Source organism: Battus philenor, unplaced genomic scaffold (assembly GCF_028537555.1).
Source record: "Battus philenor isolate CCGP_79_NKW_IND1 unplaced genomic scaffold, ilBatPhil1.0.hap1 SCAF_19, whole genome shotgun sequence".
In the NCBI taxonomy this organism is placed as follows: domain Eukaryota; kingdom Metazoa; phylum Arthropoda; class Insecta; order Lepidoptera; family Papilionidae; genus Battus; species Battus philenor.
In genome coordinates this window covers 8828885-8843513 of record NW_027181681.1, presented here as the reverse complement: position 1 = coordinate 8843513, position 14629 = coordinate 8828885, and the positions used below count along the sequence as shown (strand labels likewise).

The following is a 14629-nucleotide window of genomic DNA, read 5'->3' as shown; positions in this document are numbered from 1 at the left end:
CCTCGCTGGCACTTTTCGTGATCAAGACGATGGATTTCCTAAACATCACACCAGTTAATCGTTTGGCTCATCTCTTACTGCTCCGATAGGGCTTTGTATCAATTTTTATTAACAAAATTTAAAAAAAAAAACAGCTCGGAAATGATACCATTATGATTCTGAGAATGCGGTCATTGCATTTGAGAAGGCCATTAAGTACCTGTTTCAGATTACAAGGCGTGATTTAAAAAAATCTTCAGTTAATTGAAACGCTGATGAAGAGTTCTTTGAAAATATTTAATTAATGTAAAGATCAACCGTTATTTTATATCACATGCTAACGTTTTGGGATAAAGAAAAAAAACTATTATTTCCAAAAGGTTTTCAATAGCATTGATAATGTAAGAAATGCGCAATAACAAGCTGTCCTGGTACAGGGGAATAAGAGCTGACTGTGAAGCAGAGATGAAGGATAAGGTTACCAGCGGCAGTACTGCATTCCTCATGGGAGGCGAGGGGTACCGTCACATTATTCTGCGATTTTGCAAAAAAATATAAAAAGGAAAAAATATCCATTAATGAAATAAAACGGAATAAAACAGACGTCCGATGAAAATAATAAAAATAATATAGACAATAACAACCGTAATAAGCATAATAAGGAAAAGTTTAACAGTACACACAAATAATTAAAGAATATTATAAAAACCAAAGCTTAAAACTGTAAATGTAAATTGTAAAATTGTGGTGTGTAACGAAGGATGAAAGATGAAGCATTAATGCAATGTATAAATATGCCGCGAGAACGAATGCTAATGTGAAGAATGAAAGAGAAAAATGAAAATAGAGAGAGGAAGGGTGAAAATAATAAAACAAAGAAAATAAAAAATATATTCCTTTCAAAAAATAATATAGGAGCATTAGAGGTCCTCAGGTACCTTTAAAAGTAAATCATGATAGCTTTGTTTAAAAACGGTTCATCGTTTATGCGATAATTTTCGTACTTTCATTAACTGTAGCAAGTAATTTATTTTAATACAAAAACTAACAATCAATGTAGTAAAATAATTAAATTTTGCGCCCTTCAGTTAACTTTAATTAATAAAATTACACAGAACGACAATTTACCATATATCCATCTCGGACGCGGTTAAACCAAGGTAATTAGCGCATATCTATAAATTAGTCAGACGATCATAACGCCAATGTAATATTATATGAACCTTTTTTATTGATTTAAATATATGCCAAAAGTCATTTGGTTAGTATAAATTATCGAATCGGTATCTTGAAAAATCTTTTGCTTACCAATAATTTTGATACATGCATTATATATTAGTTACGAATGAACTAGTAATTAGTAATCTTCTTTAAAACGAAATTACGTTTTACGATTTTTATATTTCTTGTCCACCTACAGACAATACTGCCAACTTTCACTTTCAAATAGAAAAAAAAATGTTTCAGTGTGATTACTTTATTTATTGATTACATGTAAATCAATTTTATGGTATATAAATACTGACTGTTGGAGTTGTTAAAAAAGAATAAAAAAATTCGTACGCGCGAGTTGCCAACCGCGCGAAGTTCATAGCGAACTTCCAAAATACGAAGTTTCTACAGTTTTATTAAGTTTTTTATTGATTTAAATTTTATTTTAACAAGAACTTTGCAGTAATTGGTTAAAGGCTTTAAACAAATTATTTTAGTTAGTTTAGTTTATTAATGCTACAAAAATCAATGGTATCAGATATAATAAATAACGTTATAATATAGTAAGAAAAAACGTTTTTTTTTTAATTTGTATTACTACATTATATATTATTATAAATAATTGAAACTAGGTATAAAAGTTTTAAAGTTTTTTGCGGACACATTCTGAAAAATATATAATCAAAAATAAAACGACTTTATGGTAAAACAATAGCATTTAATACAATCCTCTCTAAATGAATACTCATACTTCCCCAATGACAATTTGATATTCCACTTGACTGAATGCAAGACAATCTGAAGCAAATTTATATAAATGGTTGGAAAAATCTACCGCAAATAGAAAAATACACGTCCTCAGTGCTTTGATCTACGCTACGACCGCTAAGTATTACGTGCATGATGTTTTGTGTTAACGAACTTACTTATCGGTTCAACAAATGCACCAAATAAATGTTTGGTTTTACATCGTCATTAGAGATTTACAATCTCATCCACAAACGGTCCTAAAAATGTATCCTAAACGGTGTCAGTATAAATATATAGTTTAATGTCTAATATTTACAACTTCTAACAATTATATACACAGATCGATAATTTTCAAAATAAAATATCATCTAATGTTAAAGCATTCAGTAAAGGCGAACGAGTAAACAATACGTTAGACAACGATTACTTTACATTTACGGGATCATTTCTAAATAGCTCTAACACTTTCGAAATGTCAATAAATACACAAAGAATACTTCACGTTAAATTATTTCTCATTTTACACCTTCGATTACCCTGTCTCGCTAAGCTGTAGTTGCAGTTAAATAAATTAATTCTCACTTTCCACTCCAGACCAAACTAAATATTTATGAGCAAATATAACAATAACGAGAAAATATATTTTAATGACTCAATACAACATTAATATATCATATGTCAGTACATTGTTAACATATTCGAAGCAATGTAAATATAATATAGTAACCCTCTAAGTTTGTAAATTATTTAAACATTATTAAGTTTTTAACCATGATCAATTTAGTTCAATCTATTCATTTGAATTTTAACTATACAAGTCAATCTAAAAATCTCTATTTTTAATGCTTTCTAATACAAACTCATAATAATATCGGGAGAATAAAAAAAATATTAAAAATAAAATAAATAATAAATTACACCCAGCTTCGCATCGAAATCTAAATCCAAAGGTTATACCAAAAATTATTCTACGTTATCAAACAAAAAAAATCTTTTGATACCTCACTATGTGGTTCTAATACGTTAGTGTCTCGTACGATATCTTAAGTCTTTTATATAATGTCTATACCATTTGGTTCAAGGACATTACTCAAACTATAATAAACTTGGCAACAGGTTGAAAGTCGTATCAAAGAATTTAGAAGTTTAAATATAGGTGGGACAGTGTTCCAAGCCGGTGCCGCAAGCGTCGCAGACGTTCGCGTCCCTCCTGTTCACTAAAGTGCAGGCAGGACACTCCCTGCCTCCAGAAGTTAGAGGCTGTATCTCTGGTCCTCTCTTGGACTTGCCGCACATCTCGCACGCTTGGAGTGATAATTTATTCAAATACGTGCACGTTGCGCACTGCCATTTGTTGACTTTCGCCTCATTTTCGATTGCATCAACTTTTTCCTTCTCGCTGCAGATTTGAGACGAGCGACTTTGCGGGCGCTCCCTTTCGCCATTCTGCTGATTATGTTTCGGCGGCGACCGGCGCACGTAATCCGGCTCGTCGAGTGTGACCACCAACTGCGCCTTAATATCGTAATTCGACTGCACATTTGATACTGTAATAGACAATTTAAAATATGATCACATTTTTAATTTTATCAAATAACTAAGTTTCAAGTACGAAAAATTCTCAGCCTTTTTGAAGCTATTCTTTTTAGATTCACATTGTAAAATTTTTGAGTAACACAATTAGAGAATGTATTTAATAGTAATTCCATTTTGAGTTTTAAACATATTACTTTGATATATATTAAGGGACAAGACTGATGGATTTATTTTGTTGATTAGCATTAGTGTTGGTTTACATATAACTATGAACAATTTGCAGTAATGCAGCACAATCAATCAATTCTCCTTCAAGCCAAGTTGTGTGAAATGGTGCTGCATAGGGTCTTCCGGAACTAGCTAAATTTTGAAAGTAATCAAAGAGAAAAAAAGTGTGTGAACATCTGGTTTAAATAAATATGAAAATATGTATACTCACTTGTGGTATTTTTCAGAGCACTTGTCGTTTTATGTACCCCATTCTCCAAAGGTTTGCTCTTACTGGGCTTCTCCACCTCGGCAGCCACCAGTTTTGCTGGTTTCTTTACTTTTCTCACTTCAGCTGTGTTTGAGGCTGTACCATTAACTGAATTCTGTTGTTTTATCACATCTTTCCTGTCTTTTATTTCTTTTTTCGTTAATAATTTTACTTTATCCGACGGCACTTTATTTCCTATTAGGCCGTCCGCTTTCGGATTTCCCACAGGTTCTGTTACGAGACGTTTTGTTTTTTTGTCGTCGCTTGCATGTTTCTTCGCCAGCTGTTTCGCTCTTTTAAGCTCCTGTTCTTGTTTTAGCCTCATGAGGTTCTCGTTTACCTTTGCTGTCCTGTACATCTCTTCATCGTACGAGCGGTCGAGGTTCAAAGCTTGTAATCCGTCTTCTAAGTCCAGGGTTGTCGGTTGGTACTTAGATCTCCTTTCTTCTCTTTCCAATCTATCGAGTGTTCTTGAATCTCTGTCCAGCGATTGCGAAAACCCACTCCTACTGTCCGCATCCTGGTTCTTACTTGACAAGTTCCTAAACACGTAATCCCAGCTCTCATAAGTGCCCATCCCGTCTTCTTTTGCTTTACTTAACGCCGGCTGGGTATCCGACCGCGGTAAGCTGTGCAAGGTGACGTCACTAAATCCGGACCTAGATGAAGCCCGTTTGACGGTCTCTTGTTTATTTTTCCTATTACTCCTTTCTTCATCTCTGTTCCTCTCGAACTTTCCATTTTCATAAACTGACGGTGCGTCCAGCTCGATCAACTGCGCAGTTGGTACCGGGGGATATCTGTACTGCTGCATTGGCGGATATCCATTCACAGGTATGTTTGTTGCTTGTTTGATTGGTGCGTACACAGGAGTGGGTATCATGTAAGGTGTTTGTACGGGGTAGTAATAAGGCACGGCGCCATACGGAGTCATCATGGAGACAGGATTGCAAGCCGGTACTGTCATAGGAAGATCAGGGCCCATGTGCTGGTGTGCGACAGGGTACATCATGTGAGGAGGCATCATAGTAGGCGGGGCCATGTAAGTGGGATGAATGACTGGTGCAATTGGCTCTTCTATTGGTGACGTTTCAGAGCACAAGTGGTTACAATGTGGTATAACCACCGGATTGTAACGGGGATCGGACAGCCTGTTGCGGTGAGTCTCGGCCGCCAGTGTCGCCGGTATATTTGAATAGATATCTGATTCTGGAACCAAAAAACAGATTATCAGCTTAGAAGCTGTTGTAGTTGCTACTTTAGACTTGTTATACCATAACCACTATTACAAAATTTGGAGAGGAATAAAATCTCAAATAGTTGCGCACATAATATGTATAATGGACGAGAAGAAATTTAAACAATTTAACCAATTATTCTTCATAATTTATTTAAGTTTTTGCAGCTAAATAATGATATTAGATTATATTATAGTCCACTCTTGTCCTTACAATCTATACGCGCGTGATAACATTTCGTACTTAGAACAATATCCTCTATTCATTTAAAATTATGCCGGTAGTCGGCCATTAGATGTCACAAAACAAATAATTTACAGAGCTAACATATAATTATGACAAGCAATTAGTTTACTATATTTGTCATTATCGCTTTGGGACAAAAGAGACTAATCGATACAAAAATTTACACAATAAGGTACGGGTTAAGATAGTTGAATAATAATGTAGACAGTAAAATACCAGTAACGGTAATAAAATGTTAGCGCAAACATTAAAATACCAGTAAAAGCAGAAAAGTAAAGGCAGTAAAATATCCGTATATGTTGTAAAATGTTGATGAAGGCAGAGAAATACAAGCAGCGGTAAAAAAAACAAAAAGCAGAAAAATACCAGTAATTGTGGTAAAACAATGTTGGTAACGACATTAAAATACTGGTAAAGGCAGTAAAATACTGGTGAAGGCAGTAAAATACCAATAAAGGTAGTCAATATTAATGCAGTGTAATTCTGTAAAGATAGTAAAAAAGCATTAACGGTATTATAATTTTAGTGGTGACAAAAATCCATTGAGAACTCACCATCGCTGTAGCCCGAGAGAACAGCAGCGGCTGCACGAACGGAGCCCGCGTGGGTGGCGCGGTGCCGTGCCACATCGGCCCAACTCACGCGCACTCCACGCCCCACCACCTCCTCCCACACTTGCGACATTATCTAACGCACAATCATTCGCTTACATTACTTGTGGTCTTACAAAATTTACAATCATTAATAAATGTGGTGATAAATACATAACTATATTTGTTATAGGTGTAAAGCTGTGAAGGGTTGTATTGCTCATCTGTTGTCAACTACTGTTTGATACACTTTACACTTAACTATGGGCATCTGATGTCTGACATCATGATAAAGAAATGAAATTAAAAATTAAAGTTTAAAATAGAAATTAATTATTGTTTACTAAATTAACACATTTTAATGATCGGTTCCTTCATACAATGTGATTGAAAATAGAAATAAAAACTTTAAAGTTTTTTGTTGACTAACAAGCTATATATTTAATGGTATGACATACATATATATAACCACCATGTGTTTCTTGCTTCGTAATTTTGTTTATTATCTCTGAAACCATTGATTTTTGCAAGATACACTCGTCAAGGCTTTTACATTTATAACCTTGTATTTTTTTAAAAAATAGCTTAGAGGCATTTACTATCCGAACTCATGAAAGCTCAATTTGATGTCGATAAGATAAATAATTGTATGTTGAACAAAAAGAAATTGGGCTTTTAACCCTTTGTTTTCCACAACGCCTGTCAGTGTCCGAGATGAATTTATTTAAATGATAAATGAAATAGTTTATGATCCTGTGGCCTGTAGCACATCCAGAAGATTTTAAACTGTATTTTTAAAGTGATTCGATATAATGTAGCCTAGTTTATTTCGGGCAGAGCTGATCCGTACGCACCCGGGGAGTTTGGACAGATATGTCCATCGGCGGTTGACAGGAAAATTATAACTTGCACCATTATCACCATTTTGGTAACCATATCTCCTAATCCATTATTATTTCAGGTGAACAGTATTTAAAAATAAAGTATTATCTCTCTAAACTGTTTTTATGGGATTTCAGTTTTATTTAAAATTGCATCATATTACATAATCCAAGCACAGAGTGTATTATTACTGTAGCGTTGATTCATTGTGAGGCAATTTGTAAGGTTTCTTTATCACATATATATATCACACATATTCATATGGAATGCTTTTTGTAAGCCAAAACATTGTTTAATCAATAGATTACAACATATATACTCAGTGCATTAATATTTTAAATGGTACAATAATGTCTATTGTTATTGGCAAAGAATGAGCATAAAAGTCCCAGCTCATTTTTTAACTTCACAATGTACAGGTATTAGTTATATGAAGATTTGTAATTTTTTGCGAATTATATCTCTAACTATGACTTCTTTTTTTAAATTTTAACATATGAACTTTATTTCCCAAAAGATGTTAATGACATGGTTTCAAAGGCGCCATAGCCACCAAAATGTACCATACCACACCATGATTAGATTGAAAATTTTGTCATACATTTGTATATGTATTTATATTAGGCAATACATTGCATTTATAATTTTTATTGGTTGATTTAATCTTTCATAATTTTACCACAAAGACCAATCTTTACGCTTTCATACAATAAAAAGCTAATATATTTTATTTTAATTAGTAATATGTTATCCGTCATTCGATTTGGCACTTATGAAATTATTTTCGACGGAATGAATATCTTTTTACGTACTGTAATATAAAGAGTTGTTAAAATTGCCTGCGTTCTTAAAGGTTATTTTCGACCCAAATGAAATGCCGGTACTAAAGTTTCGTACTAGTACAAAATTACACATACACGAAAAGTAAGTAATAAAACATATACTTACTTGGCACTCGCAATGCGCTATAAGAGCGTCCCTGGAGACGGCAGCCACCATGTCGGGGCACGCGGGGCCATCCAGCTGCAAGCGACCGGCAAATCGATCGTCAGCCCGATACCCCATCGTCTGAAGCAGCGTCTCTGCCCCCACCATATTCGCTTCCACTTCGTGCTTATAGAAGCCCGAGTACAACTGTTAACATATATATAAACCTTATTGATTTTCTCAATATTCTCCATCAAATACTACTACATACTACAAACACGGTATGGCGCTCAACAGCCATGGAACCTTGCGCACAGTCCAGTGAGAACCAGATACTGCCGCTGAATAAAAACATATAACTTCATCTTAATTCGAAATAATAAGAAGCAACGTATTAGGTGAACTAGCAAATTGCAATTGTAAAGAATATATAATTGTAGAGATAAGGTTCATAACTAAGGAACCATGGTCAACTTAGACCATGGTATGAGTTCGTGTAACGGAAATCCCCTAAAGTCGACACTTGGTCTTGTGGTTATATCACAGTCAATACATGTCAATAAAAGTTCTTTGCTTGGGTGTGCGATTCACACATTTAAAAAAAATACACAATATTGTTATCCAAAACTGTGTGTAGTGCAAACGAAATGGCTTTTACAAGCTTACAGCGCAAAAGGCGTTTAGACTACACCTCTGTAATAATTAAGCTCGAGGTATTATCATTCTAATACCAGGGTTGCAGAAAGCAGTATCACTAAATCCTATTTAACAAGAATTCATCATTATCCCCATGTAATGTCTCTAAATGATCTTGTTATAAATTTAACAATTTCATTAAACAAAATTTATAAATATATCCTATTATAGGATCTTTAAAGTGATAATAGAAAAAAAGTTATTGCTCCAACTACTCTTTTACTAATATTGCAAAAGTGACCACAAAAAAACTTATCTGGGTTTGTTGTGGACACATGTCAAAGTAGAGTGTGTTTAGAACCCTTGTTGCTTTCATATTTTAAAAGATGCTTAATAGTGGAGTTCTATCTCATTCTACTTTTTACCAAATTGGGCTTGTCTGACATTTTTCTTGTGTCATATACAATATATATGTAGGTATACACGTATAAATATATACATATTTATATATACACATATATTTATACATGACAGAATAAAGACAAACATATTTTTATATTTATACACACCCTAATGACTTTGTATTCCTTGCGCCAGGGCTGCGCAAGGAGATTCCCGGCGTATCGAGCCAACGCCGCCCACCCTATGCCGGCCCGGTAAGCACTGAAGTCCGGCAACTCGTTTATCGTTCGTTGAAAAACTTTCGTAGTTTCCGGCAGACCAAATTTACACTCATGAGGTACAAGAGATAGGTACTCTATAATATAATCTGAAACATTCCAAATGTTACATTAGTACCTACTACCTACACAGTCAAACATTTATAATTTAAATTTCTTTATTTAATGAGTCACTTTGTTGTATTCGTATTTATAAGAATATGATTAAATAGTTTGACAGAGATTGTAGCTTTGATAATACATTTATGTCATAGAAAAACCTATGAATTAATTAGAATAAATATCCATCAATATATAAAATATCTCTTTCAGAACCCTTTATGTGTTATATATAATATACCCATGTGTATTTTTAAGTAGTGGCCTTTCTCATCTGAATCTGTATTCATAAGCTTAAGCTAGTCATTGGATCTAGGTCTTTAAACTTAAGTAACTTTAAAAGCACCTAATTTACATTTAGGATACAGATATGACAAAAGATATCACTATATATTTACATCACTTAAGTACTAACAAAATTTTTATAACATGTTGATTTAAAAACCAAATTCCATATTTAAAATTTGAAATTTGTTACCCATAAAGTAACCAATAGTTGCAGTTATTAATGGATCAAATACCAAAAATTAGGACTATTATTATTTTTTCTGTAATGGTGGCTATTATATTAACAGTAATTGGGACTAGTAGCATTATTAAGGATATGATAAATAAGTAGTGTCTACCTTCCAATTTCTTTTTTTGTAATAACTTCTCTGGGCAATCATCAGTTTCCAAATAGCTATAATGAGCATCTTCAATGCGCCGCCACAGCGCCGGCAGACGCTCGCGTAGCACCGCATCCCCCATGCCCGCAACACAAGTCATCACCATCACATTAACACTAATCTATGGTATGAATACTGAAAAAAAAAACTCTCACTATAAATTGTGACATTGAACTAACAGGCACACAACTATGCTCGGATTTCTCTATGAAATCAAATCGAAAATGTCCAGATTTATTGACAAACAACAAGGAGCAGTAGGCAGGCCACATAGCAAACAGAACAGACTGCTGGGGGTTTTAGGTCCTGGAGTGAAGTCTGTAGGCAGGCACAAACTACACAAGCTGCTAATTTTACTTATAACCTCTTGTTTCATAATAAGCTAATGATGCTTAAGATTGTTGCTGTATCACTCTGAATAGATATAATCATAATGTTAAAGATATAGCCCACTCATAAGTGCAATGCCTTTGTATACAGTTATGATACTGTATGAGCAACATCACATAAGCCAGAGGTGGCCAAGCTCTTTGATACTGCAAGCAATTTTTTGAAAGTAACAAAGATTTTATAGCCAAAACTTAAATATGTGATTTTTGTATGTTTATGTGACTTCATTATGTGATTCTCCTGTAGCAGCAGTGAATCAAGCAGGAGCAACATAACATGTCACTTGCACCAGAAGGGTTTTGTAATATATCCCAATACTCCATTCACATATGCCTTCAAATATCCAATTTCTATTAATTAGACAAATGATTTTGCTAATTGAGACATTCAATAACAGAAAAAATATGATCCTTATGTGTGTTTTAGGCTATGTTCATTCCAATTATTAAACATTAGTGTAAATAAGAAAATATTGATTAAAAGCTATAAATGTATAGCTTATTTGCTGTTAATTAATGCATGGTATGCATCAAATCATTAATAAGTTTATGAGAATATAGAAAGAAAAAAAGTTTACAAAATTTGAATTACCACGTATTAAAATAATTATTGTTTATTATCTGTCCCAGCAGACTCTGTGTTGCCAGAAATTATTAACCTGTCAAATTTCAAAAGAAATAATAAATAATATAACTTATTTAGCAGTCATTACCTAACACAAAGTAAATAGGTGTAATCGCTTTGAAGCTTTTCCTGACCAATGAGCTATACATTAGGCCCTTTAAAGCTTTTACCTAGCTTTTACTTAATACTAATCAATATGTATATTGCTCCTGATTTATAAAATACAAAACATTAACTTCACAAATAAATTTGAAATGAGTAATGAATCATAGAGACAATAATAGTAGATAACAGGCCTAATTTAATATTTTATGAGGACAAAGAGTATATGCTTATGGTTTAACTACTTAGATACGAGCTGACAACAACAGCAACAAGCCTCAAGTGAATGTACACAGCCGGCTCTCACCTGCTACACGCCATTTCACACAGTTTTTCCTCTCTTACACATTTGTGATAACTGTTTTACATTACAAGTGGATATTGCTTGTAATGTAATTAAGACAATGTTTGTTTTTATTTCCACATTTGATATATTGACAATCAATTTTTAAACCAAAAATTGAAAATTTAGCTTTTTATTAATTGGTTTGTTGTATTAATATTGCGAGTTTTAAAGTAGATACCAAAACAAATGTATTTAAATGTATATTTTTTCAAACCAAATACATCCTGATACAACACATAATGTCCACCTAATGTAATCTTAATAAACTGTAATTGCAGCAATTGGTTAAAATTTCTTAGTTGATGACTAATGTCAATGCTCGGCTATGAACTTCCATGTTACAGTAGCAGAATAAAGTCACTCAGCTGTGAGTATGGTTTTGTAGCCATCAAGCACCATACCAAAGTGATTAACTGCCAATATTGCATTCTGATCCTATAACATGTACTTGTTGTTACACCATAAACATAGATATAAGAATATTATTAATCATAGAAAATGCAATGCTTTTTATGAGTAATGTAGTTACAGGACTTAAAAATACTATTACTCCAAAATCTTATTAATGTAATACATATGCATTGGTGATCACCATGGCTTCAAGTAAACTGTGTAGTTTTCATTATTACCACAATCATTACTAGAAAATATCAATAGCATACTAAAACTTACATTAACAATACTTTAAAGCCTCTAACAAAAAATGCATTTCAATTATAGAAATAAGAAGTTTAATTAACTAGTAACTGTGAATTCTATGTCATACAAAAACATAATAAATCAAAACTTGATTCTGAATATCCATTCCTTGCATATAATTTACTTGTTGCTACTACTTATTATTTACATTGTTATAAAATACATATTTACAATAACATTAAACTTAAAGATGACTAACAATACATCAAGCAGAAAATAATTTAATAAAAATGTAAGTTTTTACCATGATGTTGTATACCATGACAAACTTGATTCTCATTACAAAAAATAAATGAAAAGTATGTATAACTATATTTGACTCGTTAATAATATTTTTGACATATTAATAATTTGTTATACTTACTTTAGTATATAGCAATAAAACTTATATAGCAATATTGTAAGAACCAAAAATTTTACTTTTGTAAGCTCTATACAGATCACACTAAAGAATCCATTATATTGAATAGATTACGAATTGTTTATACATATTGATAATCTTTTACATATTGATAATTTTTATTATAAATACGACACTTACCTGATCAATGTATTGTACGTAATTAATAAACATATGGTAAAAAAATATCTTGTTAAATGTATTTTAATGTAAGGGAATAAATGTATTTTTGTGTATTACAAATGATTACCTATTAACTTCGCATTGTGATAATTACTTATTACAAAATATCAACAGTCCTTGAACTGTAATACACTGCCACATGATTGTTTTAAAACCATATTACACATCTCTTTTAGAATTACACATGAATATCACTATTTATAAAGAAATCATTTTACGGAACTCACCATATAGGAACATAATTATCCTAGGTGTCATAATATATTTCAATGCACCGAATGTAGAACGAGCAGACCAAAATAGTACACCCAAAATAACAAACGGTAATGGGTGACCTCAATTATAATAGTTAAAATAGCATTCAGTGTAATCTGTTATCTAAATCATTTGATTGATAACACTGATAGATTCTTAAACTCGAAGCTATATCCGTAAATAAATGGTAAAACAAAATCGAGAATTTTGTTTTGACGTTTTATAAACCACAAACCTATTCGGTACAGACAAAAGAAACCTCAATACAGTTGATTAATAATTTCAAAATGAATAAGCGAGACGAACAAAAATGACAATGTTAATATTACAATTAATATAACAATTAAATATACAAAATGCGGGACATTTTAAATAACTTAAATTTATATATAGTTATAATGTCATATTAATTAATTCGGGTGTATAGTCAATCTTAATACGATAATGGAGACCGGTCAAGCGCTCCCAGATTTTCCTAAACAGATTTCAATCGTTTCGATTGCCTGTCTAAACCAAGCACTCTCGGGGCCCTAAGAAAGTGCAAATGCTAACATGCCAACTGTATTTCTTCATAATAAAAAAATATTCTGTCACATTTTAACATTCTACTAATCAGCGCATTTTTTGTTAACTGTAATATTACAGCATATCTTTATATGATGTACTTATTTAAATATACATGTGAAATTGTTTGAAGTTAGAAATCGAAATGGTTAAATACATTGTATTTTTGGATTATATGCGACAAGTGGAGATTGATACATTTTACAAGGTTTAAATATTTTTATGATATGGTCACTATAACAAAATGTAAAAATATTGTGTGGGAATGAAAAATCATCTATGAATTACTCTTAGTTTTTATCTAACTTGTAATAAAATTTAATTTTTTTTTTTTTTGGTTTCTGAGATTATTATGACTGTGAGAAATATTTTTAAAAAATAATAGGAATCCAACACTGTTGATTTTATTTAACTTAGAAGAAGTAATTTAATTACTTTCTTATTGATATTAATCATTATTCGGATTATTCAGGCTTGCCAAAAACAAAGAAGTTATTATAAAGGATATCCACAAAATTATCATTCATTAACATATTTCCAAGAACCAGAATTAAAATGGCAGTGTCCTTCGGAAATGTCACCGTAAGTTAAATTATATTTATCTGAATTGACTCCAAGAGATTCTTAAAATTAAAAGATTTGTCATCGTTCTTATGTACATGGCGAACAACTCATTAATCTGTATTAATCAACACTACAATCAAAATGTACAAATAAATGTGTGCTTCTATATTTATACATATACATTTAAGACCATACGATGCAGGCGCATCCTCAAACCTCTCCTCTCTCTCCCTAATTGATTTTCAAAAGCATTAGACATTAAATTTCAGTTTAAAAAATTGCGTTTAGAATAATTATATACGAGTATAGTACATTACCGAATCTATAATAAAGTCATCGCAAATTTACAACATATTTTTTCGCACAGGCATAGAGAATTTTAAACCCCGAGTCTATAGTGCATTCTTACAATTAACGTCTTAGCTTTTTGAGTATCATCTATTCAAATTTGATTTCTTCTGAATCTGTTTAATTTCGGAAGAGCCTGAAATATAAGTTGTTTTTTTAATTGCAGGGTCTACTTGGATTATCCGTTCTATCATGTAAAGTACAAAGAGCCAGCTATTTTACCTCATTCAAGT

The 14629-nt window shown here is 32.2% G+C and overlaps 1 protein-coding gene across 1 annotated transcript; it reads right to left on the bottom strand.

Moving 5' to 3' along the window:
- Nucleotides 1-2727: 2727 nt before the first annotated feature.
- On the bottom strand, nucleotides 2728-13126 carry tamo (PUB and ZnF_RBZ domain-containing protein tamozhennic). The gene is made up of 7 exons (XM_068763978.1): nucleotides 12893-13126; nucleotides 9880-10056; nucleotides 9044-9243; nucleotides 7860-8045; nucleotides 5994-6126; nucleotides 3917-5164; nucleotides 2728-3488 (listed from the first exon to the last, which is right to left on the bottom strand). Exons 2-7 carry the CDS (start codon nucleotides 10025-10027, stop codon nucleotides 3088-3090), a joined length of 2316 nt encoding a protein of 771 aa, XP_068620079.1. The 5' UTR covers nucleotides 10028-10056; nucleotides 12893-13126; the 3' UTR covers nucleotides 2728-3087.
- Nucleotides 13127-14629: the final 1503 nt, after the last annotated feature.

Bases quoted from the DNA above. Each gene is read 5' to 3' on its own strand.
- tamo (XM_068763978.1), bottom strand. From the start codon at position 10,027: ATGGTGATGACTTGTGTTGCGGGCATGGGGGATGCGGTGCTACGCGAG. The intron at 8,046-9,043 runs GTGTGTATAAAT...ATATGTTAACAG, and splicing joins AGGAATACAAAGTCATTAGG to TTGTACTCGGGCTTCTATAA. The intron at 5,165-5,993 runs GTGAGTTCTCAA...TTTTGGTTCCAG, and splicing joins TCTCTCGGGCTACAGCGATG to AATCAGATATCTATTCAAAT.